This window comes from Olea europaea, chromosome 2 (genome assembly GCF_002742605.1).
Source record: "Olea europaea var. sylvestris chromosome 2, O_europaea_v1, whole genome shotgun sequence".
Taxonomy (NCBI): Eukaryota; Viridiplantae; Streptophyta; class Magnoliopsida; order Lamiales; family Oleaceae; genus Olea; species Olea europaea.
Window position 1 is genome coordinate 21,076,216 of NC_036238.1, and position 24,788 is coordinate 21,101,003.

The window sequence follows — 24,788 nt, forward strand, 5'->3', positions numbered from 1 at the left end:
CCCCACCCACAGTGTAAAGTGTGAAAAATTGAAACTGTTACGATTACTGAACTAAGTGGTAAATTTACTACAAAGGCACCACCATATCAATCTCTACATTAAAGGAAGTTGCTTATACATAAAACTTACTAGTTAATATAGACATAAGAGTAATTATTGAACAACATAAACCGTACTAATTAACATATACAGAATAATAATTATTGAACAACAATCTCCCTATGGACGGTAAGATTTAAGTATCAAATTATTGAAACAATAATATGTAAACTTGTGCTGCCACTCCTACGGTTGACCTTTCAATGCTCAGTCAAGCAATTCGATCCGCCTAAAGGTAGGCCCGAGTAGTCAGATCCGAAAATTGGTGTCCCTTCCATATCAAAACAGCAATTCAACTTATAAGTAACTGGACTACTCCTAATCTGCACATCTCAACACTCTAGCACCCAAAAAATATAAATAAAAGAAGAATAAACTACTTGTTCATGATGCACTGATCCCCACCCCCACATGGTGGGACCATTTCGGATAAATTATCTTTTATTCAAAGTGGGTCCCTAGCGTGAGGGATGGATTATGGATGCAGTAATGTATGTGCAGCGTCACCCATCGCAAAAAGTAAAATGAACACCAAACAGAGTTCTAAATATCTGCATTCACGAAATATTATAAATATAAAGAAAGGGTTTGAGAAGTGCATACTAGGGAGATCCCATGGCTCGACTTTGTAAATATCGATCTCAGAAATAGCATCGAATCGGAAAGATTTTCCGCAGACTTTTCGCCTCAAATAGTATCGCACCAATTCCTCGTCAGTGGGATGGAACCTGAAGCCCGGACCCAGAAAAGATACAGATGATGATTTCTTGTCCTTAGAATCCATTCAAATTAGGAAAAAATTAATCAGAGATTAATGAATTTTCAGGGAGAATTTTGAATTTCAAGAACTCAGATGCTATTGGGTTGTGTTGGGGGTGGGGCGTGGGGGGCGACGAGGTGAATGGTCTCCATGGAAGTAATGTGGAAATTAATTCCATCGCTTGTATTGTTGTTAGTTGTACAATTCAGACTGGTTCGGTGACGGGCTGCCCCCTTAGAAATTTTAATTTAAGTGAAAATTAATAAATAATTTTAATTATATATCTCATATGATCACAATTTTTTAATTATATATTTTATCAAACTTTTTTCAAAATTTATTAAAAATCTAATTTTTAATCCCCACTAAATAGGGGCATAATTCTCGTCGCATCTGTAAGATCAGGTTGTAAATTATGAGTAAATTCGGGCTATAATCCATTAGAAATTTATTTTGAAGATTATTTTTTCTTCCTTAACTCCGTCAAAAAGTTCATTTTGTGGCAGTAGATTAATTGTGTATAAATTATATATATTAAAAATAAATAAAAATGAGTGAGAATAAATGGTTATCACTTGTAAATCCCTCAAAATGTGTGAATAAAAAGTAATTTAAGTACTTATAAATTTTTTGCATAGCCCTTGTTTGATTTCCATTATATTCAAATTTCATTTTGTTCCTTTTTTTACATTTTTAATTAAATAATATTACATGCAAGCTCAAAATTTTTCTTTATTTTTTATCCATATATTCTCCATCAATTTACTATTTTAAAATTTGTAGAGCTATTTGGCCCCATTAAATTATAATTTATTTTTTTCTTTTCTTATCAACCACAAATTCTCCAATTAAATAATATTACATGTAAATTCAATTTTTTTTAACCACACATTTTTCATAAAATTACTATTCATCTCATTATAATATGAAATAATGGGGACCAAACATGGAGCTCAAACAAGGAGGTAATATATATAATGAAACATTTGAAAAAAAAAAATATGTGCACCGACCTATTGGGCTCAAAACTTGGATTCGGGCTGAGTACGGGGCAACATGCTGTGCACATGAGCGGTATTATCACCCATCTATGTGGTGGCGCAAACGCTTTCGTCAACAGGGAAGCATCTGGAGTCAGCATTGGCATGACTTGACCAATGCCTTTAGAAGGTTCCGTTTGCTTTGTTTGAAAGTAATTGCATGTTGCTCCCTTATGGTTTTTAAATATGCCGATGATCGAAATGTACAAATAAATAAATTTTCCACATCTTGTCAGAACTCTTTCCTCTGAAATTTTTTGATTCGACATGTTCAAACGGAAGTAAAAGAAGAGATGATTATTTAGGAGGAAGCTGCTAAATTTTGCATATATTTCTTCATCCTAACTATGCCTATTTATAGTATTTTATCAGGTCTTGATTAAATTGGTCTTTCTAGTTGGAGACATATGGCATTTATTGATTGGTTGACATATTTTATCTGTTCATGTTTTAATCATTAGCAAATGTGTCCCTCGTAGATTGCCTATGAGTCGCGCTTTTTTACTCCTGTTCACATGTGCTTTGATATCGATTTTTGCTATTGTGAAATAACTAATATGGATAAAATAATACGATTGTGGTTCGCCGATGCTGTTTCACATCTCTGCCCTGTGACTGGTCGTCGCGACGATAGCGCTCACACCAGACGAAGTTGCTAGAGCGACATCCGACGACAACGATGATCAGAGGGTTGAGAGTCAGCTGATTGAGAGAATGGAGAGGAGATGAGAGAAAATATGATTTTATGGTTTGAACAGAGTAGGTAGATAGGGTAGGTGTGTATATAAATTAATTTATAATATTACGATTAATATTAAAAATATTGATTTATAATAATTAAATTAATATCTGATTTGTGAAATAGTAAACTTAGAATATGATTTATGAAATGAAATCTTTAAAAACAGGCTTTTATGTAATTTCTACTTTTTTATTCTATGTATTAGTCCTATACAATTTTATTTTTTTTTTGTCCCCTCTAGGTTTGTCCCTATTATGAGAGGTGAGACACATTTAAGGAAAAAATATAAATCGTAATATTCCACGCCTACATTTTGGAACCCTCATCACGAATTTTGTGAGAAAGTCAGAGGAAAAAATTAATTAAGGTTTTAAAAATTAAAAAGCGACTATTCAAATTGCATTAAATGTTATTGTTTTTTGAACAATTTTACCGTTGCATTCATATATCATTTGTCTCTAATGTGACCATTTAATGTCAAAATAGATATTTTCTATTGAGTAAGAATATTGCACACACAGAGTCAAAAATTTGGAAATATGGATGTCGAACCTCCACATTACATCTTCATCACTTTCTTTTTAAAACAAGTGTTTTATCGGTCAGTTATATATTAGCCAATATCTCCATAGATGGTAGCCATGAGATGTTTTTTATGGCATAACCTGGAAAAAAATAAAAATAAATAAATAAATAAATAATAATAATAATAATAATAATAAATCTTATTCCCTAAATTTTGTCCTACAATTCACCAGCGCATACTTTGATTACTTAGTTTAGGTGATTGAACATATTAATTAATTAATTGATGCAGCTTATAAGTTGTTATAATTAACTTTATGATAGAAGAAATCCACGAGACATAATGGAAACATTTAAAATAAATAAATAAATTATTAAAACTCATAATTTTAATGCAAATTTTTGTTGTTATTTTCTTTAAAAAATGTATTCTTACTAATTGTAACTCTGGCTTGCAAAATAGCTACTAGATGAACTAATTCTCACTATTTAATAAATCTCGAAAAAAATTTGATTGATTGAAAATAATAGGAGGAGGAGGATGATATCATTTTAGTTATGAGTGAACAACAATAATTGAACCCGTGCATGGTGGTGGATTCACGGTCCACTGCCTTAATCCATCGGTGGTCCTTTCTTCTCGAAAATCCTTACATTCATTATCAGTGTATGTATAGCTATCTCTCGAGACTCAAATCGTAGACCTTTTCGTTAAACAAATTAAACTTATTATTATCAAAATGATCTGAACTGTTTCAAAGACCCAACATGCATTTCGACCCACCCTCTTTTATTTTTATTAATTTTGTATCTTTTTTTATTTATTTTATTTTCGTTGTAGCCAAACAGGGTTGTATCGACTTGGAAAATGGAAAGATTTGTAAAAGTTATACGTTTTGTCACCACTTTATGAAAAATAGTTGTGTATGAATATGTTAAATACCCGTGATTCGATTGGTGAAATAGTATATTAAATTAGTGGAGTGTGAAAAAAAATTTCTTCATTGCAAATGCACAAGACATGATTTTGGCAACAACCAGAGATGGATTTAGGGGGGGGGGGGGGGGGGGGGGGGGGGGGGGGGGCGCCCATTGTCTAATCAAAAGATCAATGAATTCCATATATCATTATTACTCAAACTATCAATTAAAATTTTGATTCTGTGACGTTTACTTCTAGAAATAAATTTTCTAATGTCGATTTTACTAATGTGATTAGATTAAATAATATAAATCCACTCACTCATTCATAATTATCATTGTTAAATAAGATCGACGTTGTTTGGGAGTGCTTAAAAGCACCTTAAAAAATTATCTCAATTCTTTAACACGCAATTGTATCCATATAGATTATTTATATGAAAGCAAATCGATATAGATTTTCATCGGTGTCAGGTTCATAGAAAATTTTGAAAAAATTAATAATATTTTAAGATTTGCAAGATTTTTGAGCTGTTCAAAACAAATTCTTATAATTCAAAGCGTGTTCAATAATTTTTCAAAATTAGCCGAAGTACGTGCACTCTATTTGATATAAATTAGAATTCATTTTAACCTAAAATTAGTCTACAATTTTGTTTGTACTAAATATCTACGGACTATGGTTATCGATAAACATATTACAGTTGTACTACGTAAAACAAATTCATTGTTCTTAAGATTACAAGAAACATGTTACAGTTGTACTACTTTTTATCTTAAACTGAAATTTTCTTTATTTACAAAATCTTAAGCACTTTAATTTCTTCACAATTCTTCCTCTCCCTATACCTATACCCTGAAACTTTTGCCACTTCCATTAGGATTCCGAGAGCTATCAAATTCCTATAAGGTTATAAAACCGGGAGAAATCGCACCACCTCCCATTCTCAATAAAAAAAAATAAAAAATAAATAAGGCTAATAATCCAAAATACGAAACCCTTCTTCTCCTATGCGAGAAATGGAGGACTTACGCTGTAGCAAACGGTGGCTAATTCTTTGCATGAGTTTAAGTAAGTTACTTATTACAGTGGTGAACGGAGCACATATTTTCCAAGAGTGGCATGTTGCGATTAACTCAACCATATTACAAGATCAACTGGTACACATAATTTTGTAGTTTTTGTTTTTATTTTATATTTCTTTTCGAATTTATTAATTAATAATGAGAAATGTGTTTGTTTTACGAGGTTATTATCATCAATAATATGTTTCGTAGACCTCTTATTCATGCAACGACCAACAATAATATTCATATCAATGTTCACAATGACATGGATGAGCCGTTGCTCATGACTTGTTAAAGTTATTGACATTTCAATCAAGGACGAAGTCAAGAGAGGATTTCGTTATTTATTTATTATTGTGGAAATTACACAAATTAATAGATTTAAAGATCCCATTTCATAAATCATAGGTGAAGTTTACTATTTCAAAAATCAAATATTTTATTAATTAATTTGTATATTTTAAATATTAATAATTATATTACAAAATTAAATATCCATATTCATCCTACCAAACATTAAATTCATCTTCATTCATCCCTTTCATTTTCTTTCTCTATATCTTACCTCCGTCTTCGTTCCTTTCATTTTCTGTCTCTAAATTCATAGGCTGTCAATTTGTCAAACTAGAATATAATACAATTTAATTATTAATTGTGGAATACTAAATAACTTGATTAATCAATTTTAACCTCTTAGGAGAGAAATGATTACCTTTGAAATCAATGCGACATTTCATTGTGATCGGCGAAGGTGTTGGTGACTTGAATGAGTCAAGAATGGAGACCGGACTCAGTTGTGGTCATTTTGGCTATGATGTTGAGCCGTTTATCGCGCCTATCCAGAAACAGTGGAGGATTCATCCTCTGTAACGATGGTAGTGATTTTCTCTACGATGGTAGTGTTTTTCTCTTTCCGACGACTCTCCACTGTGGATTTATTATTCCTTGTCGATCGATTCATGACAGTTTGATGTGATCCAAATTTTCTCGTATTCAACTTCGACGAGTGAATGTGAGAAAGTTTGATTCTATGTTGACTCGTTAGCTCTGCTACGAGTTTCAACGCTTAACAGCTTAGGTTTGTTGAGCGAGTTTGACCGCTTTTCATTACTCGCTCTGAGCTCGTGCGCTTGAGCTTCTAGCTTGCCTCGTAGAGCTTCTCACTTTGTTCATCAGTCACAAATCAGCAGTAGTGATATAGTGGTCACAAATTATTTGGTTGATCGTGACCATTAAATTGGTTAATCCATGACTAGTAAACAATCTGTGACCAATAAAAAATATAAATTGTGATCAAGAAATAAAGTGTGACCTAAGAAATTTTTAATGTGGCCGATAATTTAATAATTTTTTACTGTGTAATAAGTTTAAGATTGATAATATTTGTAATTTGTGATCAATAAATAAATCATGACCCATAAATTTTTTGATTTATGACTGATGAACAAATTATGACCTATAAAATTTTTAAATTCTAATTGCAAAATAATTTATAACATGAAATTTTTTATTTCTGACTAACTGAATAATTAATTTGTGACCAAATTGTATAGATTTGTGACTTAAATAAATTTAATTAATAAAGTAGTTAATTAATTAATTAAATCATAAATAAATTTTAATAAAAATCTGATTTTTGAAATTTGAAACTTGTTTTCTTGATTTTGAAATGTGTGATACTTAAACTCTTAAATATGAAATTTTTCATTTATTATTTATTTATTTTTTTGCTCAGAGTTATTACATAATACGGAAAGATTAACTGGGCTCAAACTGTCGTAGGCTGAAGTCCAGGACTGCCTCTATCTACCAAATATGTCTTTGACGAATATTGGTGCCGGAACGGAGTCCAACAAAGACTAGACTCGTGGCAAGATGGAGTTTCGGGTACAAATTGCCCGATCCAGCCGGGTAAGAATTGGACTTATGTTTTCCAAGTGAAGGACCAAATTGGTACCTTCTACTACTTCCCTTCAAAAAATTTCCAACGGGCCAGTGGTGGATTCGGTCCACTACGAATCAACAATCGGATTGTTATTAAAGTGCCATTTCCCAAGCTCGAAGCAGAGTTTGATGATCTCATTGGTGACTGGTATCAACAAAGTTATAAATATAAGGTAATTCATGCTTAAACTTCTCACTAATATAGATGATTAAAATTACATAACAAAAATGCGCACATTTGCTAATGCTACAACTTTCAACAAAGTCGGATTGTGATTTTTCAACTTGAGTTAGTACAAAAATATGGAAAAGTGGATTTGTGCAGTGATATATGTAGCTGAGGCATCTTAACAGACCGATAGACTTGTCAGAAAGTTAGGCCTGACTCGTTTGACACCACTAAAAAGTAGAAGCAAGTTCACATATTAATTATCCAATTTTTTTTTCGCTTATTGACCCTCTGGGCCAAAATGATAGGATGTTAGGAAAGCTACATACCACATCCAACCTCGTCTGATGCTGATGAATGGGAAAGGCTCATTCTTGTACCCACTTGCAAAAGTCCATGAAAACTTCACCGTATCACAAAGTAAGAAGTTGGTATATGTATCTAGGCTTAGCGAATGATTGCAATACGTTTTTACTTATCGTAGATTTGATTCTGTGCATTTGCAGGGAAAACATACCTTTTTAGGGTTTCAAACATTGGCAATGCTTGGAGTGTGAATTTCAGGATTCAAAATCATAAAATGGTGATAGTTGAAGCGGAGGGATAATACACCAATCAGATCACAGTAGATTCTCTTGATATTCATGTGGGTCAGTCCTACTCTGTGCTTGTCACGGCAGATCAGAACCCAACTGATTATTATAAAGTGGCCAGTTCTAAATATGTTAAGTGGAAATTACACCACATGTCAAAATCTTGATTTTTACTTACACAAATGTCATCCTTTTTCTGACATTACAAATATGGAAAATTATGAAAGTTTTGGACTAATTTACCCCTCTGCATAAATGTAATACCTTACAGGTTTTGCATTAATTGTAGATTTCACTAGGCAGTGTTTGGAGAAGAAAAACAAAGAAAAAAAAGCGAGATGAAGGAAGAGAGCCAAACGTCGCCTCTCACCCAAAACAACGTCGAAGCTCTCTGCAATCGCCGACCCTCTCTCTGTCCTCTCTCTGCAGTCGCCGACCGCAATCACAGCCTTGGACGACGATCATCAACGTCGAAATCACTCCCAGTGGCCGTCGAATCGCCCGAAGCTGAGTCGAAATCACTCCCATTGTCACTCGAATCGCCCGAAGCTGAGCACAACATCGAGGCTGTCTTCTCCCTTGCGACTGCCAGAGAAACCAAACAAAGGCAAAGGTAAATCCACCCATCTTCTGACTTCCCATTGTAATTTCAAGTTTTGTTCCTCTTTGTTGGCCAATAGTAGGATGCAGCCACATTTCTTTCATTATGCAATTGTTGAACAATTAGAAGGTGCAGATTGCTTTTTGAAATGCACATTTTATTTCCTTTGAAGAAGTAATTTTTTTTTCATTACTGAAAATTATCATTGAATCTGAATTCAATTGCTGGCGGCCTCATCTTGCAAGATGCCTTTTGACTTGTAATGTTATGCATACAAGTATTTTCTCTGTACAATTTCTTGCAGTTTTCCTAGCAAATTTTGTACCGTTCGTAGTGTTTATCATGATATAGCTGTCACTGTCTTCTTAAGCTCAGCATTAGTGTACTTTCTAGATATTTCACAGTTCATGATATTACTGTTGTCCTAAAAAGTGTGTGAATTGGTGAAGTTTTTGGAATGTCAGAGAAGCTTGTGCTTGGTAATCCTTATTTTTGTGTTTTCCTCCACTTGTATATGGCTCGAAGTCCATCCTAGTTGGATGGTAAGGATCGAACTCTAAGAATTACTCGTGCCATTCTTCAATTTAGTTGTTTAGTGTACTTAAACATTTCTGAGCTTTTGATTCCATGTGGATCGCGTCATGTGTTTTCAACCCAACTGTTTTTGAGATGCCCGGATTTTTCCTAATCCCTTTGACACCGTGAAACCTCACTAACTGAATGGTTATCTTCTAGGGTATTGTTTAACACAACACCTAGAACAGCCTGTTGAACCTTTTTTTTTTAGCCATTTCCTCCTGAAGCTCCAAACCTTCAGTTGTGTATCTGAAAACCCACCTTTTCCAAGTCATCTCAGCCATAAAATTAATGAACCGTGAAGTTCCTCATTTTATGCTACCATATTAGAAGTAAAAATTTAAAATTATAGTTGATAGATCCCGAAGTAGTCCTACATAATATTCCTCCATTTTGGATACCATATGATAGCAAGGCTCATTTGAATGTTTGTCTCGATTGTGGTGACCAAAGTAGATCCCTTGGGGGCGCAATATCACATGAATGGGAGATGTAGATAAGTGGAGAAAATAAATATATTGTCATGTGGAGTTACAATTTCGTCTCAGTAGGGTGGAGTTGTTTCTATTAGAAACTATGTCAGATACATGGATTTTCATTGAGATGTGTCGTTGTCTGTAATATTACCATCTAATGTTGATTCTTCTTCCGGTTGACACATTCGTTTTATCATATCACCTTCTGGTGGAAAAATTCAACATGCAATCAAAGTATTGACCTCCGTTTCAGTTTCTTTTTTCTTTAGATTGTGGTCTACTCCATGTAATTGCTTTAAAATCCTAATCTAACGATCTAGTTATAGTCAGTATGATTCTTATTGAGCGTACGACGATGTGTGTACTTCATATAGACATATCAATGTGTTGATTTTGGCGGAGTATAATTGTCACACCATGCAAAATGAAAATGGAAGCTGTGGATTAAAAAACTTTGTTCAGGATTATTTCAGACGTATGATTACCAGCATTGGGGATTGCAGGTTGATTTGAATTGCATCTTGCTGCCATATGCAGGTTGGAATTTCATAATCTGAAAATCGAAGAAGCATTGTGACAAAAACTACCATGTAACCGAGACTTTTAACATGCTTCCCACGCCCCATCCAGTTAATAAATTTTAGGGTAAGAGGCATTTGTAGTCTTTTATATTGAATTGTGAAGAGCAGTAGAGTTGGAAATACTTATTTAGTTTATCTTTCTCATCATTTGTCTGACCTACTTCTGCTATCTTTTTCTTTTTCCCCTCTTCTTTCTGGTAAGCTGTGATTGTGAACATGGTTCTCAAAGATCTCTGTTCACAGTTTATTCCAATTTTATATTTCCTTAGACTTAGACAAGATGAATTTTTTTAATATACTGTAATATAATGCCATAGGATACCGTTATATAACAGTAGAGTTTTAGGTGTGTTGCTGGGCATTAGGCACATGATAATGAGGTCTAATGTTTGTTAACTATTCTGCTTATCAATATCACGTTTCCATTATTTATATTCCAATCACCGAATGCTAAAGCTTGTATAATACACCGATCATTTTTAATCATTTGTTTACATGCATTATTGGGGCCCCAATCCATTCGAATACTTGCTTTAATATTATGTGGTAATAGTGATTAAGTTACGTCATTTTTATCTCAGCAATAACAAGTTCAATGCCTCCCACTGAACTGTCAATCATTTGTTTACATGCATTATTGGGGCCCCAATCCATTCAAATATTTGCTTTAATATTATGTGATAATAGTGATTAAGTTACGTAATTTTTATCTCAGCAATAACAAGTTCAATGCCTCCCACTGAACTGTCGTTCCCGACAGTAGAGCTCAGGTTTTCTCGACAGTTAGGCCAGCCTTCTTGCATGTTTGGACATCAACTATCGGTATAGACAGATCTCGACAGATCATCTGTCGGTACCGATGGTTGTAGTCAGTTTTTCTCGACAGTTGAGTGTGTCCATGCTTTAGTGTGTTTCATTAAACTACTACTTATGATACAATATCTTTAAGTTTATCCAGTAACCCGAGTGAGTTTTATGAATGCATCTTGCAGGACACAGGACTGATGGAGTTTGATTATTGTATTCCAGAGGAGGCAAGGTTGCGGGCCCACATTTCACAGAGGAGCAACTTGAAGTATGTGAAGACAGTGATGGACGTTTTCGATGACCGACAGCGCGACAAGTTTCGAAACTCCCCATTCGGGTATCTGGCCGAGGTTGCAGAGATTCAATTCTCTGCCCAGCTCATCCAGCAGCTCGTGTTCAGAACCATTCGCACTGACAAGGTTAACGAGCTCTGGTTCAATGTGCAAGGCAACATGATGAGATTCGGTCTAAGGAATACACCCTTGTGACGGGGTTAAGATGCGGTGTATTCTCGTAGGGTGATGAGTTCGATCGAGTGCTGAAGAGGAGAAGACTGAAGGAGAGGTACTTCAAATCCATGGAAAAGATATCGTTGGCACAACTCCAAACTACTATTGCCCGACCTTCGATGGCCCGAGCCGACCGCTACAAGCTAGGGCTCGTGCTAATAGTCTAAGGGTTTTCAATGCCCCTGATAATAACGTCGGAATTGATTTGCGTACACTATCTATTGTTGACGACCTAGATATATCTTTTTTGCCTACCCTTGGGGTAGAGTCGGCTATCGGCGTTTGCTGCACGGATTCCGGAGTTTCTGGGCAAAGAAATTTCTGAAGGCGAAGAGGAGGCAAGAGAAGGAGGTTACGTACACTATTCATGGATTTCCCATTGCCATGCAGGTACACAATGTTTTAAATACTAGCATATCATGCTTTATTTGTTTGCCGTCATGTAGCATCGTGCGTACCATCTCAGTTATTTTATTTATGTTTGTCTTGATGGAACAGGTTTGGGCGTACGAGGCAGTTCCCGAGATTGAGGAACGTTTTGGTTAAAGAGTTGGGGAACAAATGCCACAATTGCTTAGGTGGTCCGCACGAAAACAACCACAGCATCGTACGTACGATGTATTCTTCAAGAACGTGTGGGTATGGATACCACGTGTTACTTTTGTTATTCACGTTTTGTGTCATTCCTGAATCTTTTCGTTTCTAATGTATAACCGTACATTGCAGTTGCATGTGTATGCCACTCTTCGTCCCACCGACGCTGAGGCGGAACAGCAGTATTTCTCCACTCTCGTGCCGTACGATGATCCTCCGGTGCCTGTGCTGGATGAGATTGCCAGGAATGTTGTGGGGCCGCAGTTTAATGCATCACACGGAGGTAGTGGAAGTGGCGGCCAGTTGGTGAGGCAGGAATCCGATGACGGAGTCTCGAGCGGAGGAGGTGGTGAGGATGACACGTCTGGAGATGAAAGGTGCCAATGCCGAGGAGAGTGGTGAGGGCGCCAATGAGCGATCCAGCGTCGGTGCGGATACTTGTAGAGGGCAGACCGGTGTGTCTTCCACACCTCCAGCGACCCACGTATCTTCCCCAGTGCGAGGGCCGACGATGGAGACACGGCCAATTGGCACATCCGGATCAGGCGTCACCAAAGAGGAGGTGGAAGAGCTGTTGTTTGACCAAAGAATTCTCTTTGAAATGCGACTCCGCACCGTCAAGCTTGAAATCGAACAGCACGTGACATCCGAATGTAAAAAACTTCGAGTTTTCTTTGCTACCCTCATGGCCCCACCTGCTCCAACCCCCGTTCCAGCCGCAATGCCCGTCGATACCGAGGGTGGCGTTTCAGGTAGTATTCCGCAAGGTATGAATGTTCAATACATAAATCGTTTGGTTTATAATTTTCACCCATGTTCGACATGTAGCACATGCACCTGTAGCTCACATTTTTTTCCATACGACAATTGCGAGTTAGAAATACATGGAGGAGAAATGGAGCATTCCCCAGACGAGCGAGACTTGCGAGCAGATACAGGAACTGCACATGTACAAGGTACGTGGGTTATTTATGAGCACATTGAAACTTGTTATTTGACGGACTATGTATATTGTGGAAGTTGGGAAACCTAATGTATTCACACAGTTTTCATGTTCTCATCAACAGATGGAGAAGACATTGCGGCTCGCCCGGACAACGTACACGACCCACTGTCCGTAGCAACCGACGAACAGATAGGTACGCTGTCATGTGCTACGATTTTTCCCTACTATATTCGATGGCATCTACTTCCGTTCTGACTTCATGAAAATGCAATAACATATTCCTATGGTGTGATTGTGGTCTCCAATTAGGTGGAGGATAGATGGAGCCGATATTTGCCGTCCCGAATTTGAACGGTAACATGGGAATTATTTTTCTCATTTTCTTTCTTCCTGTGTGCTTCCATTATCTTCCAACTGCAAACGTCGAACACATATGCAGTTACAAATGTGTTGTAACGTCAGATGGAGGAGCCATGGAGCCCTCACGTGCGGCCCCGAGCAACGATGCCGACTTACAGGGTTGCGATGTTACGGATGGTGATGGTAAGTTCATTCTCTGCATCACTTATTGTATGTTACGTATGCTACGTGAAGGGCATTTATGGTCACTAACTCCCCCCTACTTTTGAATTCTCGTAGGCGATCTCGCTGAAATCCCTGTTCCCGCCAGTGTAGCCGAACCAGGACACGGAGTTCATACGACGAGTCGGCGCTCGGCACGGGTGCGACGTCCAGCTCCTGCGGCCAGGACTCCATATACAAGGGCGGCGAAGCGAACGAAGAAGTAAAAGGAGTGTGAACTGTGGGGACAGCACGACGGTGGTGTTGTAGTTGGTAATACCCTGTCAGCGATTTGGTGAAGGTGATGACAGATGTTAACATGTTGGATAAATAACTTTTGTTTGAATTCGTTTTACATTACATTTTCATTACTCTTGTGCACCGTGGTGATACGTGGACAGATTCCTCATATTTTATTTTGTTTGGCTGATCGGTAGTTGTAGTGTTTATGAATTGTGTATGCTATTTTACCTTTGTTGATTGTATCAATCAGGTTCGTTTTGTTGTTCGGTATATGTTTTTGTTGGACATATTGTGTGCGCTTTTTTTCTTTTGGAGGAGGGGAACATGCGTATGCAACATGTCAATTTCCCGAAATGCTTTGTAACTACTGTTTTCTTGATATTGTTGATATTCGATCCAATCTTATTATAGATGTAGTAATATACTTCGAGTCTTTAAGATTTTCTAATTTGTGTTACGCTTCTTACACCCGTGTTACTTACGTTAAATAGGGAATGTTATATTTCATAAATTTATGTAGTGGTATCTACTCTTCACTATAGCTTTAATCGGGGACGATATTATTATGATAAATTCTCAAACTAAGGCATTAAGGCACATACATGAGATGCAACGAGAAGATGAGTCGTTACAACTGTCAAGAGCATGACAACCACTGTAAAAAGTAATTCATAAATCAATGAAATGAGTAAAAATAATTATTTCGTTGTTCGTCTTCCATGTGTGTTGCGATGATGACCCGTACGTGTGAGGAACTATACCATTACAACCATGGCAAATTAAAAGTAACAATTTGATTGAGCAGTTTTTTGTTGCAGATATGCACATTTCCTTAATTGTGCACATGATTAAAGAGTGTTTAACATTGTACTAAGTATGGGGAAATGGGGGATAAAAGTACACTTCATTTATTCAACCATCACACCAATTGCATTTCAAATTTACTAGGAGAATGGATTTGGTGGTTGGGTAGATGGAGACCATAATTGTTTCCCCTTCAATTTGCTTATAAAAAGTGTGGGACTTCATTCTCACTTACAAACAAGTTCCTTCAAGACCATTGTCACCCATTCACCTTCTCACAGACACTTATCATTCCTTCAGTACTACTATACGTTCACGTAATGAGTTCTTCCACAGGAAGCAACGAACCGTTGAACATGAACGAGCCACTGCCAGTTCTTGGTTCATCTCCGCTTTTTCCAATTTATATTTCGTCAGATAAGGAGGAAGTTAACCCTAGTATTAGGAGGGGAGCCATTTCCCCTGTTCGTTTTCCCAACTTAGAAGTTGTTTCCAACGAGGGTGCGCAATCACCGAATGGAGTCCTCAATGAGGAGTTCGAGCTGGATGCCGGATACGAGGGGGATTCTGACGACGACGACGACTGGATGGCGTACGATCCCCCAAATGAGGTCATTATCATCTCTTCCGACGAGTCAGGTGAGGATAGCGGGGACCGTGGTTCAATTGTTGACGACGACTAATGTGAGACCCATGGAATGTAGTGAATAAGTACTGTATAGTAAGGTATTTTGTAGGGATGACCTTAGTTAAGACAATACCAAAAAGTCCACGTGAACATGTCTCTAAGATGCAATTCGTGTCATGTTTTTTGCGTTTTTCGGTCAAACTGTCGAGAATTACTGAGACTATCTGTCGGGGATGACATGTCAACTGTCGGACAGTAACAATAATATGTACAAAAATGGTTGTGTATTTTGCAGTATGTAAAACGGCTATTGTCAAAGGTGTGTATCATGGACTAACTTTAATCCATGATTTACGATGACGCAAATGATTGTACATTTCTTTGGGATTCAAGATTGCGGTTTGCACTACCTTTAATTTCGATTTAAGATGATGCTAATGATAGTAAATCTGTAGGGGGATAGGAGATTGCGTTTCGAAATGGGAAAAAATATACATGTACAGTATCAAACATTTTTCGTTCTCGTGTTTAGAGGTCACAACATGTATGTGTGACGCAGACCGTGGGTGCAGTGCAAGGTTTCGTCCACTGTCGAGAATAAGTAACACATCTATCGGGGCCGACATTTGAACTGGGCGGGATGTTTACTACGTGCTGGACAGACAGTGAAATTTTTATGTGCACAACAGGATGCGCAACATGCAAGAACATTAATGATCACAAACTGTAAATCGTAACTTCATAATGTTCGATGTAGTACGGAATAATTAACATACAACATCTATTAACCTGCAAATCTTTAAGGAGCATGTGATACACGGGGATTTGAACACGTGGTCCGATTATGACCAACTCTACCACAGCGGGTACATTTTCTGGTAGACCATGCATACTCATACCTAGAACGCTTACGGCGGGTTGGTGGTCTACCTGGAGAACGACGTACGAGTGGTGGGAAAATAGGAGTACATGTAATTAAGCTCGGAACAACCCAATCCACTTCCCTCGGAACAGGATATATAGTTTCGCTGTAGGCACCCTTCCAGTAGTCCGATGAATAATAACGGGAGCAAAGCTCGTACAATGTCTTCCCTCTAAAGCAAGCAGCACGACTTGCATGAACACATGGCATACGATTTAGTTGGAACTCACGACATGTGCAGGTTTCTTCGGACAAGTCAACTATGTTCGTGTCGTTGGATATTCCAACCTGCGTCAAGTTGTTTGTCAGGGCATGGGCTTGAAGCCTAGTTCCATTTTCGAAAGTCGTCCGTAGCTCGTTCTCCATCCTTGGTGTCAATAAGGTACTGCATTCTTCCGCATTTGCTCGACGTTTGTAAAACCACTTCTGCATAATACTCCGAATGTGTTCAACCAAGCAGGTTATCGGTAACGACCGGGCTTCTCTCAACATCGAGTTCAACGACTCTGCATTGTTGTTTATTATAATATTGTAACGGTGTCCAATAAATAGTGCTCTGGACCAAAATGAATATCCCGCTCGCTCTAAGTACCCGTGCGCTCTTTCGCTCACTCTACGAATCTGTCCCATGAGTCGTTCGAAGTCCTCGACCCGAAAAGTTGTAGCAACTCATTTGAATATAAATAATAGGCTTGCGTTGTTATATCGCTGTATTAGGTTCTTTTCCATATGCCATATACAACAACCATGCTGAGACAACGGAAACAACTGAGAAATAGCTTTCTGAATACTCTTTTTCCTGTCTGAAACAAACACGAGTTCTTCGGAATCCCCTATAAGGTCTTTCAAGTTCGACAAAAACTACTTCCACGATTTATTGGTTTCAGCATCCACGATCCCCCATGCCAATGGATAAATCTATTTGTTACCATCTTGGGCAGTTGCCACTAGGAGTGTACCTTTATATGGACATTTCAAGTGACTGCCGTCAACACAAATAACGGGTCTCAAGTACTGCATGTATCCACGAATGCTTGCACCAAAAGCTACGAAGAAGTAACGAAACCTATTACAACAATCAACTTCGATGTGGGTAACGGTCCCCGGGTTACTTTCTCCTACGACGTGACAGTACGAAGATAATTTCTGAAAACTGTCCCTTGGTGTACCATGTAGCATATTTAAGGCATGGAGCGTCCCCCTACGTGCTTTGCTATAACTAATTTTCACACCAAACTCACGTTCCATATCATGTGCAATATGAGTAGGCGGATATGATCGGTATGGAGTATCCAATTTTCCCAAAATGTACTCCGCAATTACAGCACTAGTGGCATGCCGATGTGCGTTACGACGAAAATCAAGGGAACATGTGTGAACTGCAACGAACTTACGGATCATGAAGATTGCAGATTGCTTGACAGTAGAAGCATGTAGCATCCACATGCAATTATCATCCACACGGACAACTGTTAACATTTTCAAGCTTGACCTGCTTACCCGGAATTGGAACTTCTCTTGCAAAGCAAGTACATGAAGCTTCGAGTACAACTGTTTCTTGGTAAAGAATATTTGCTTCTCGGCGAGAACCGATGTATTTGCAGCTGTAATCCACTCATCTATGCACGAACGTCTGGAATTTGATGACATTGTCTCGTCTATTTCAGCAATAATAGCACGATCTGTACCATGTAATGGGTTCTCTAAGTGTTCGGCGGATGCTGCAGCCTCTATACGCTCAGTTGGAGGTTCGGGTCGTTCGGTTTGCGACACATTGTGCTGATGATTCATCTCGTCATGTTGTACATTCGTTGGACATTCCGTTAGGCCGAACAAACTCCCTTCACAGTTTGCATCTGTTGCCATACCAACAATTGGGAGCTCGGATACCAAATATGTGATGCAGAGTGCAATTTCCTTATGAACAGATATGTACCACTGTAGATCCTCATCGTCGCGTATCTCTGCCGGAGGTAGATTCAAGTTCGGGACTTTGAACTTCAATTCGATTGCATTGCGGGATTCAACGATACCAAGTTTCTCCTTCAATCGTAACAGAAGTTTTGCTACGGTAATACTTCTCGACACTAAAATGGAAGTGGTTTTGTCCCCTCTCCACTTCCATTCATCATTTGAGTGAACGAAATTTCCTCCATGCGACACGATGAATCTGAAATCATGACTCATACCTGAAATGTTAGGATTGCAAAAGTGAGAATTCTGCAGATTCATATGTCGACATTTCATAACATCAAATTGACACACGAAAATACTTACATCCATGTACTACCAAAGATATAAAAGATGATCAGTTTTCAGGTGTCGAAATCGACAATTACATTTTCAATCCCGACAGTCAGTAAATGTCGAGCTCGACAGTTAAAATATCTAACCCGACAGTTTTCAAGATACTGCTCGACAGTTCTACTGCCATAACTTTCGAGAAAGATAAATTCCATGTGCTTCACTGTTTGACGAATTTATTGAAAACGGTAAAGGCCATAATAAATTCTGAACTACAATATCACCGTATCTTTTTAGAAATGAACAAGATATCACTTAATGCTTCATTAAATGTTGAATTATATATAGAATACTTCACATTTTCTATATAATATTGGTATAATTTTTCTTTCTAAAATATACCAAAAATTAAACACATCAATGAATAAAAGATTGAAAATGGTCATTTAAATATGATCATGTTGTATTGAACATTTAAAGTAGTCAAAAAAAAAATCTTATTATACAATATAATATCATATCTTCAATATTAAATTTAAAGCAAAAATAAATTAATCACATCATAACATTAATTGCATTCAAATCAAGCATTTATTGCTCCAAAAAGGTGTTAAAGGGTAAAGTGGACATTTTGTAGGGAAAAATTGACATTCTTGGAAGAAATTGGTGAATGTCCAATTTTTTTTTTGCATTTTCAATTTTAGTGACATTTGTGTAAATTCCCCATATGTTAATATGATCAATCGTACATCTATTTCTGCTGTTGGGATCTTATATTATGAAAACTCAAACAAGCCTGCTAATGGGCCGCTACCAATTGGGCCTGATCCATTTGGTCTTTCTTTCTCTATTAATCAAGCTAAATCAATCAGGCAATGAATCATGATTAACATCAGGTAAAATAAACGGGTGGCCACCAAATTTTTCTGCTAAACTTTATTTCACTTCAAATTAATCATTACAGTTAAATTTTGGTTCAATTCGATCATTTCACCTCTGACTATGTTCAATATTTAACTTTTTCTACAAGTCAAACTAATTAATATGGATGAAATAATACGATTGTGACAAAGATTAATTTAATGATCAGCTTGTAACAAAATGCATTTTATAAATTAATATAGAATTGAGTTAAAAGTTCAGTGTCCATTCGTGTTTTTTACTCGATTTAGATCTTCCATTCGTTGAGATAATTATATTTGTGGCACATTGTGTATCTTCAACGTGATAGACTGAGCAATTGACAATATTTGATATACTTGACTAGGTGGAACTTGACGATAGGAGCAGCAAGGCTGAACCCACAAGGGACGTTCAATGTATGGAACATGACGCCATCAGAGACATCTATTCTTCGTGGATCATTTGCTAAAATAGATGGATATTCCCATTTCACTATCAACAATGTGTCATATAATACTCCAACTACTCCATTAAAATTGGCTGATTACTATGGGTCCAATGTTTACCAACTCGATATCTTTCCTATTTACTCTAGCCTTAAAGCGCTCGTTCGTGGAACATTTGTCGTAACGGGGACCCACAAGAACTGGTTGGAGATTATATTCAAGAATGATTTGGATTCAATGGACTCTTGGCATTAGGACGGATTTGGATTCTTTGTTGCTGGGTAAAGTATTAGCAACACACTACATAACTTAAGGCCACTTTTAACCCTTATATATGAAAATCAATTTGGTCCGACCAGATAAATAAAGATCCGGTCCAAAAGCGGATCACTTCTTTATTTTAGTTCAATACATGATAAACACGTCGTTAAGGTTTACTTTTATTTATTTTTAATTTTTTTTGTAGGTATGGAATAGGACAGTGGACACCGGCATTGCATTCTACATACAACGTTTATGATCCAGTTGTGCGCTTTTTTGTTCAGGTGAATTACTCTAAAATGTTTCTTCTATAAATATCTATTCATAGCTGAATTCCTTTTTTAGTACTTTCATGTCTCGATTAAATTCCGTTTATGATTCTTAGCATCAATTAACAGGCGTATCCAGGAGGATGGAGTGCAGTTTATGTCTACCTAGACAACCCTGGATTGTGGAATTTAAGGTCACAAAACCTAAAACATTGGTATTTAGGACAAGAACTCTACCTTAGAGTTTATGATCCTGATCCCAACCCAGCTAAAGAGAGACCACCCCCACAAAATCTCTTGTTTTGTGGTCTGTTTCTTTCACATTGTTGGGCTTTTTTTTTTTGGTAAGTGATGCCCAAATCTCCTAGGCTATGATGAAAAATCGAGGCATGTTTAACTTCATAGGCTATAAGCCCAGATCCACATCACAATTGAAGTAGCCCAATTATGTTGGGTATTTAGAGGTAATCAGTCCATTGAGCTAGGTGCTCAATACCCAACTTGGAGGTAATTTGAAAATCACAAGAAAGATAGATAATTATAATTGATATCTTTTTCAACCAATTTATCTCGTCTTGGTTGAGCTCTATCTTTTAGTTAACTTAATCTTGCAATTTTGATTCAACCTAATCTTGCAAGATTTTTGGGAAATCCATTCTTCCCTATGAGCTTATAAATTGGAGTCTTTCCTCTTCATTTGACTCACCCCAAAAACAGGGGAAAAACTCTTCTTGTTTAGTGCAAAAACAAATCCTCCTCTGCCTTCTTTGTGAATCTGTCTTTGTGATTAATAATAGCTTCAAATTGGAGATACCTTGATAGTGTGGATCAAGTTTCTTAACCTAATCTAGAAGGGGAAAATCGTTCTTCAATTTTATGTTTTTGGTTCTTGATTTTCTCTACTTCATTATTTGCAAATCCTTCATTAATTGATTCTTTTGTTTAATTTGTAGGTGGGTTCGCTCAACACACATCTATCCATATTTTATCTAATTTTGTCCTTTTGGACCAATCAGATATTATTTTTTTACTCTTATATTAATGGGTTCCTGTAATGTCATACAGGGAGGTGACGGCACTACCTCCTCCTCCACCCACCCCAAAGCCGTTTTCAGGTCCAACTCCACCAGCTCCACCATCGGCTACCGTTAAGAAGTCTCAGATAGGCAGCTGGTAATAAATAAGTTTGAACAATCAAGAAACCTTTAAAAGCCATCTAATCTATCATACCAAAAATTTCACTTATGCATTAATAGGCGAATAAACAATGTGATCAAGAAAGTTATTAATCTTCTTTTATAGTATTGCTCAGTTTTGTCTAAATTTCTTATTGAACAGCGTTTCTCCAAATTTCTTTTTCATTTACACATTGACAATATTCTTCTGTTTTTCCGTATTGGCATGATCATATGGATTCTTACACTTTTCTAAGCTGACTGTACTCATGTTTTTGTGTAGTATCCAATAGAAATCTTTTCATTTCAGTAGATTCTTTGGAGGTTTATAAGAATTGTAGTTTTAAAAGTAAGGATTTCTTGTTACATTTTACCTTACTAATTTTCAGTGATTGTGAATTAAGTTAATGGTTATTATTAAAACATTAAACGACCATCAAACCTTATTGTTATTTACAAAATTGCATTGAAGATCAATTATATATATTTGGACATATGAGTGCTCAATCTAAATTTTTCAACATTTAACTACTCAACTTTTAAGTTTGTACCACCTAAACTAAGTGGAAAGATTTACTTTACGTTGATTCCCTATGTTCTTCAATCTCTAAAAACTTTTGCTTCCTTCAATCTCTAAAAACTTTTGCTTCAAAATTAAGGAGCGCAAATTGCATGGTTCATCCTAATCTTTAACTCTTGTAGTATCTTTGTGCCTAACCGTTTCTAGACATTTTTACTCTCAACCCTTTATTTATTGACGATTTCATCGCTATTAATGATTAACCCGTTGTATTTAATGAAGAGATAATTTTGCCCTCTAATTCAAACAGGGATGATTCCATTTTTGTAAAATTCCTTATCTTTCTCTAACAAGTCTCAATGTTATCATAGAAATGATTACAATCTTGATTTAATTTCTCATATATAATTCACAGTGATTATTGTTTTGAGTAGATAATTCCAAGATTTACCAAACTTGATCATGTTTCCGATAACGCCCTTTGGTTTCGAGAAGATTCGTAGCTTATCAAACTATAACATATTCTTATTCTTTTTTCATCAACTTAAATTATGTTCTTGAGACTAAGATATTGTCGACCAAGCAATTAACGTGACTCGAACGTTAGGTGCAATCAACTATTTGCATCCAATGGTATCTCAGTGTCTTTTTATTGTTCAACCACTGCTAAACACATGCACATAAGGACAATGGCAGCACAAACACAGCTCATAAGTCATAACTAATGACAAAATACCATAATGTAAGGATCAGTGTTGGGTGCAAAAATCTTGATTTCCCTTAGAATATAATGGATGTCATCGCCTAACAGCTGCAGGCACAAGGTCATTTCAAAATCTTTGATAATTTCACAAATTACACAATGTTAACAAGCAATCAGACTTTAAAATAATGTTAAAGATTTTTTTTTTCCTATTTTCCTTTCTATGGAACCTAGCATTGGAAAACAAATCTTACTTAAACCCGAGTTAGAAATCCTCGTTACTAATGAAATTCATATAATCATATAATTGATAAGAATAACGTTTGCACATGCTAGAGGAGACTTGCAAGAGGGGAGAAAACCAGATCAAATAGTGGAATAAAATAAAGTTAAGAAGAGGGAGTGGACCATGTCAAGGAAAGAACAAAATTCAGCCAAATACTATAAATTTACAAATATTGAATTCAGCAAAAAATTATTGGATGAACGCGGAGGGGATGTTAATTCATATGCCAACTGCAGTTACTTCCTGGCATTCTATTTTAAATTCGTTTGTGTGTGTGCGCGCGCTTGTGAGAGAGAGAGAGAGAGAGAGAGAGTGTGTTTCTTGTAACTCAGATAATGAAACCACAAGACTTTTGGTGGTGAATGTTGGTGACAACTCTATTCCAACCTCTCCCCCATCCCACTCCAAAAATAATAATAATAAAAATAATGAATATGAATATATTTAAAAGACAAATTGCAGAACAAAATTCAGAGAATTGCAAGTTTCCATTAAATTGTGAAAAAAATACTTGATCAAAAGAATCAATGAATTTCTCAAAATGAAAGCTAAAACAATGGTGATATTTCAGCTCGAGTCGTATGGCGTCTGGGTAACTCCCGCAACGAGCAAAGTGCTAACTTTCTTTCTTTCTTTCTTTTCATTTTTCTTTTGAATAAAAATGCTAACTTTCATTTGTATATATCAATGAATGTATAAAAAAAATTTCAAACCTTTTTCAATAATGACAGTCAACGAATGTTGGAAGAGTGTACAAAGCAAGGCCTCCTTCTTTTTGTTGTTGTTGCTGCTTCTTTGAGTTAAATGCAAATGTACGACTAGGATCATCTTCTGGGGCTGGAAGGTTGAGATCCAAAGACAAACCATTTCTTGGCTTCTTTGATAATTTATCAGAATCTTGATTGTCGAATAAAGCTGGAGTAGGTGAACTCAATGACAACGTTGTATTTGTTGCAACTGGCCCTCCTCGGTGTCGTCTCATGTGGCCTCCCAAGGCCTGTCCAGACATGAACTCCGCCCCGCAATAGGAGCACTCGTGAACCTTCCTTGAAGAGGAAGACTTATTTGTGGGATGGGTCAATTGAAGAGATAGAGAAGAAGACAGACTATTTTTTTGTCTGAAAGATACATTATCAAGATTTTGATCTTCATCAGACAAAACGAAGGTTGTGTTTCTGGGCTTATTGTGGCTTGCCCTATGGCCTCCAAGTGCTTGAAATGAAGAAAACGTTCGGTTACACGTCTTGCATTGAAAGACACATGTGCCTGCTTCTATGTACTTTTTGCTATTGAATTTGAAATCTTGATCATCATCATCTTTGTTAGATGAAAAATGATGACCTTGAGCCAAGAGAATTAGGCATTTGGCGGTGTCCTCCTCTTCCGTGGTGGTGCTCTCGGCCGAAGAGCTCGAATTATGGTGGTTACCATGATCTTTGCTTGATGGATCATGTGTAGTGATGGGGATTGAAATTGGAGATTGAGGCCTCTGTCTTTTTGTTCTCTTGCCCTTTACAAGGTGGGAGAGTTCTCTAGGCGCCATATCGAATTCGTTCTGACCCTCCATGTCGCGCTACCGCCGCAACCACCGTGAAACACGAAATTTGTTGAGAGAGAGAGGTGGAGATTGAAGGAAGCTTATGAGGAGTGTGGGGTGATTATTGTAGATATAGCTAGTGAATGATAGAGGTTTGGAAGTCAATAGGCTTCTTCCAGTATATAAATAATTATTCTTATAATTTTTTGTAAAAATAAGCCAATTTTTTAGCCTCATGAAACACACACAAAATGTAGCAACATTGTATTGTAACTCATAAGTTGTAACTGAAATGCGTGTGCAGAATTGAAGGAGGGTAGCGTAGGTGGGGTTAA

The 24,788-nt window shown here is 36.8% G+C and overlaps 2 protein-coding genes and 1 pseudogene across 4 annotated transcripts in view; 1 reads left to right on the forward strand and 2 right to left on the reverse strand.

Annotated features, from left to right (window-relative positions):
* LOC111366129 (NAC domain-containing protein 53-like) overlaps positions 1-1,057 on the reverse strand; it is a 13,528-nt gene extending 12,471 nt beyond the window's left edge. For 2 of the 3 annotated variants that reach the window (XM_022986819.1, XM_022986810.1), the window contains exon 1: positions 703-1,057. In XM_022986819.1, coding sequence (XP_022842587.1) covers positions 703-883 — 181 coding nt within the window. In that variant the 5' untranslated portion in view covers positions 884-1,057. Of the gene's footprint in view, positions 1-296; positions 437-702 lie in introns of those variants that run through there. The other variant, XM_022986827.1, reaches the window with a different exon arrangement.
* An 803-nt stretch (positions 1,058-1,860) lies between these two features.
* On the forward strand, positions 1,861-22,430 carry LOC111373641 (annotated as a pseudogene).
* Positions 22,431-23,403: 973 nt separating this feature from the next.
* Positions 23,404-24,569, reverse strand: LOC111376095 (zinc finger protein ZAT5-like). The gene has a single exon (XM_022999026.1). It carries the CDS (start codon positions 24,481-24,483, stop codon positions 23,635-23,637), a length of 849 nt encoding a protein of 282 aa, XP_022854794.1. The 5' UTR covers positions 24,484-24,569; the 3' UTR covers positions 23,404-23,634.
* Positions 24,570-24,788: the final 219 nt, after the last annotated feature.

Bases quoted from the DNA above. Each gene is read 5' to 3' on its own strand.
- LOC111376095 (XM_022999026.1), bottom strand. From the start codon at position 24,483: ATGGAGGGTCAGAACGAATTCGATATGGCGCCTAGAGAACTCTCCCAC.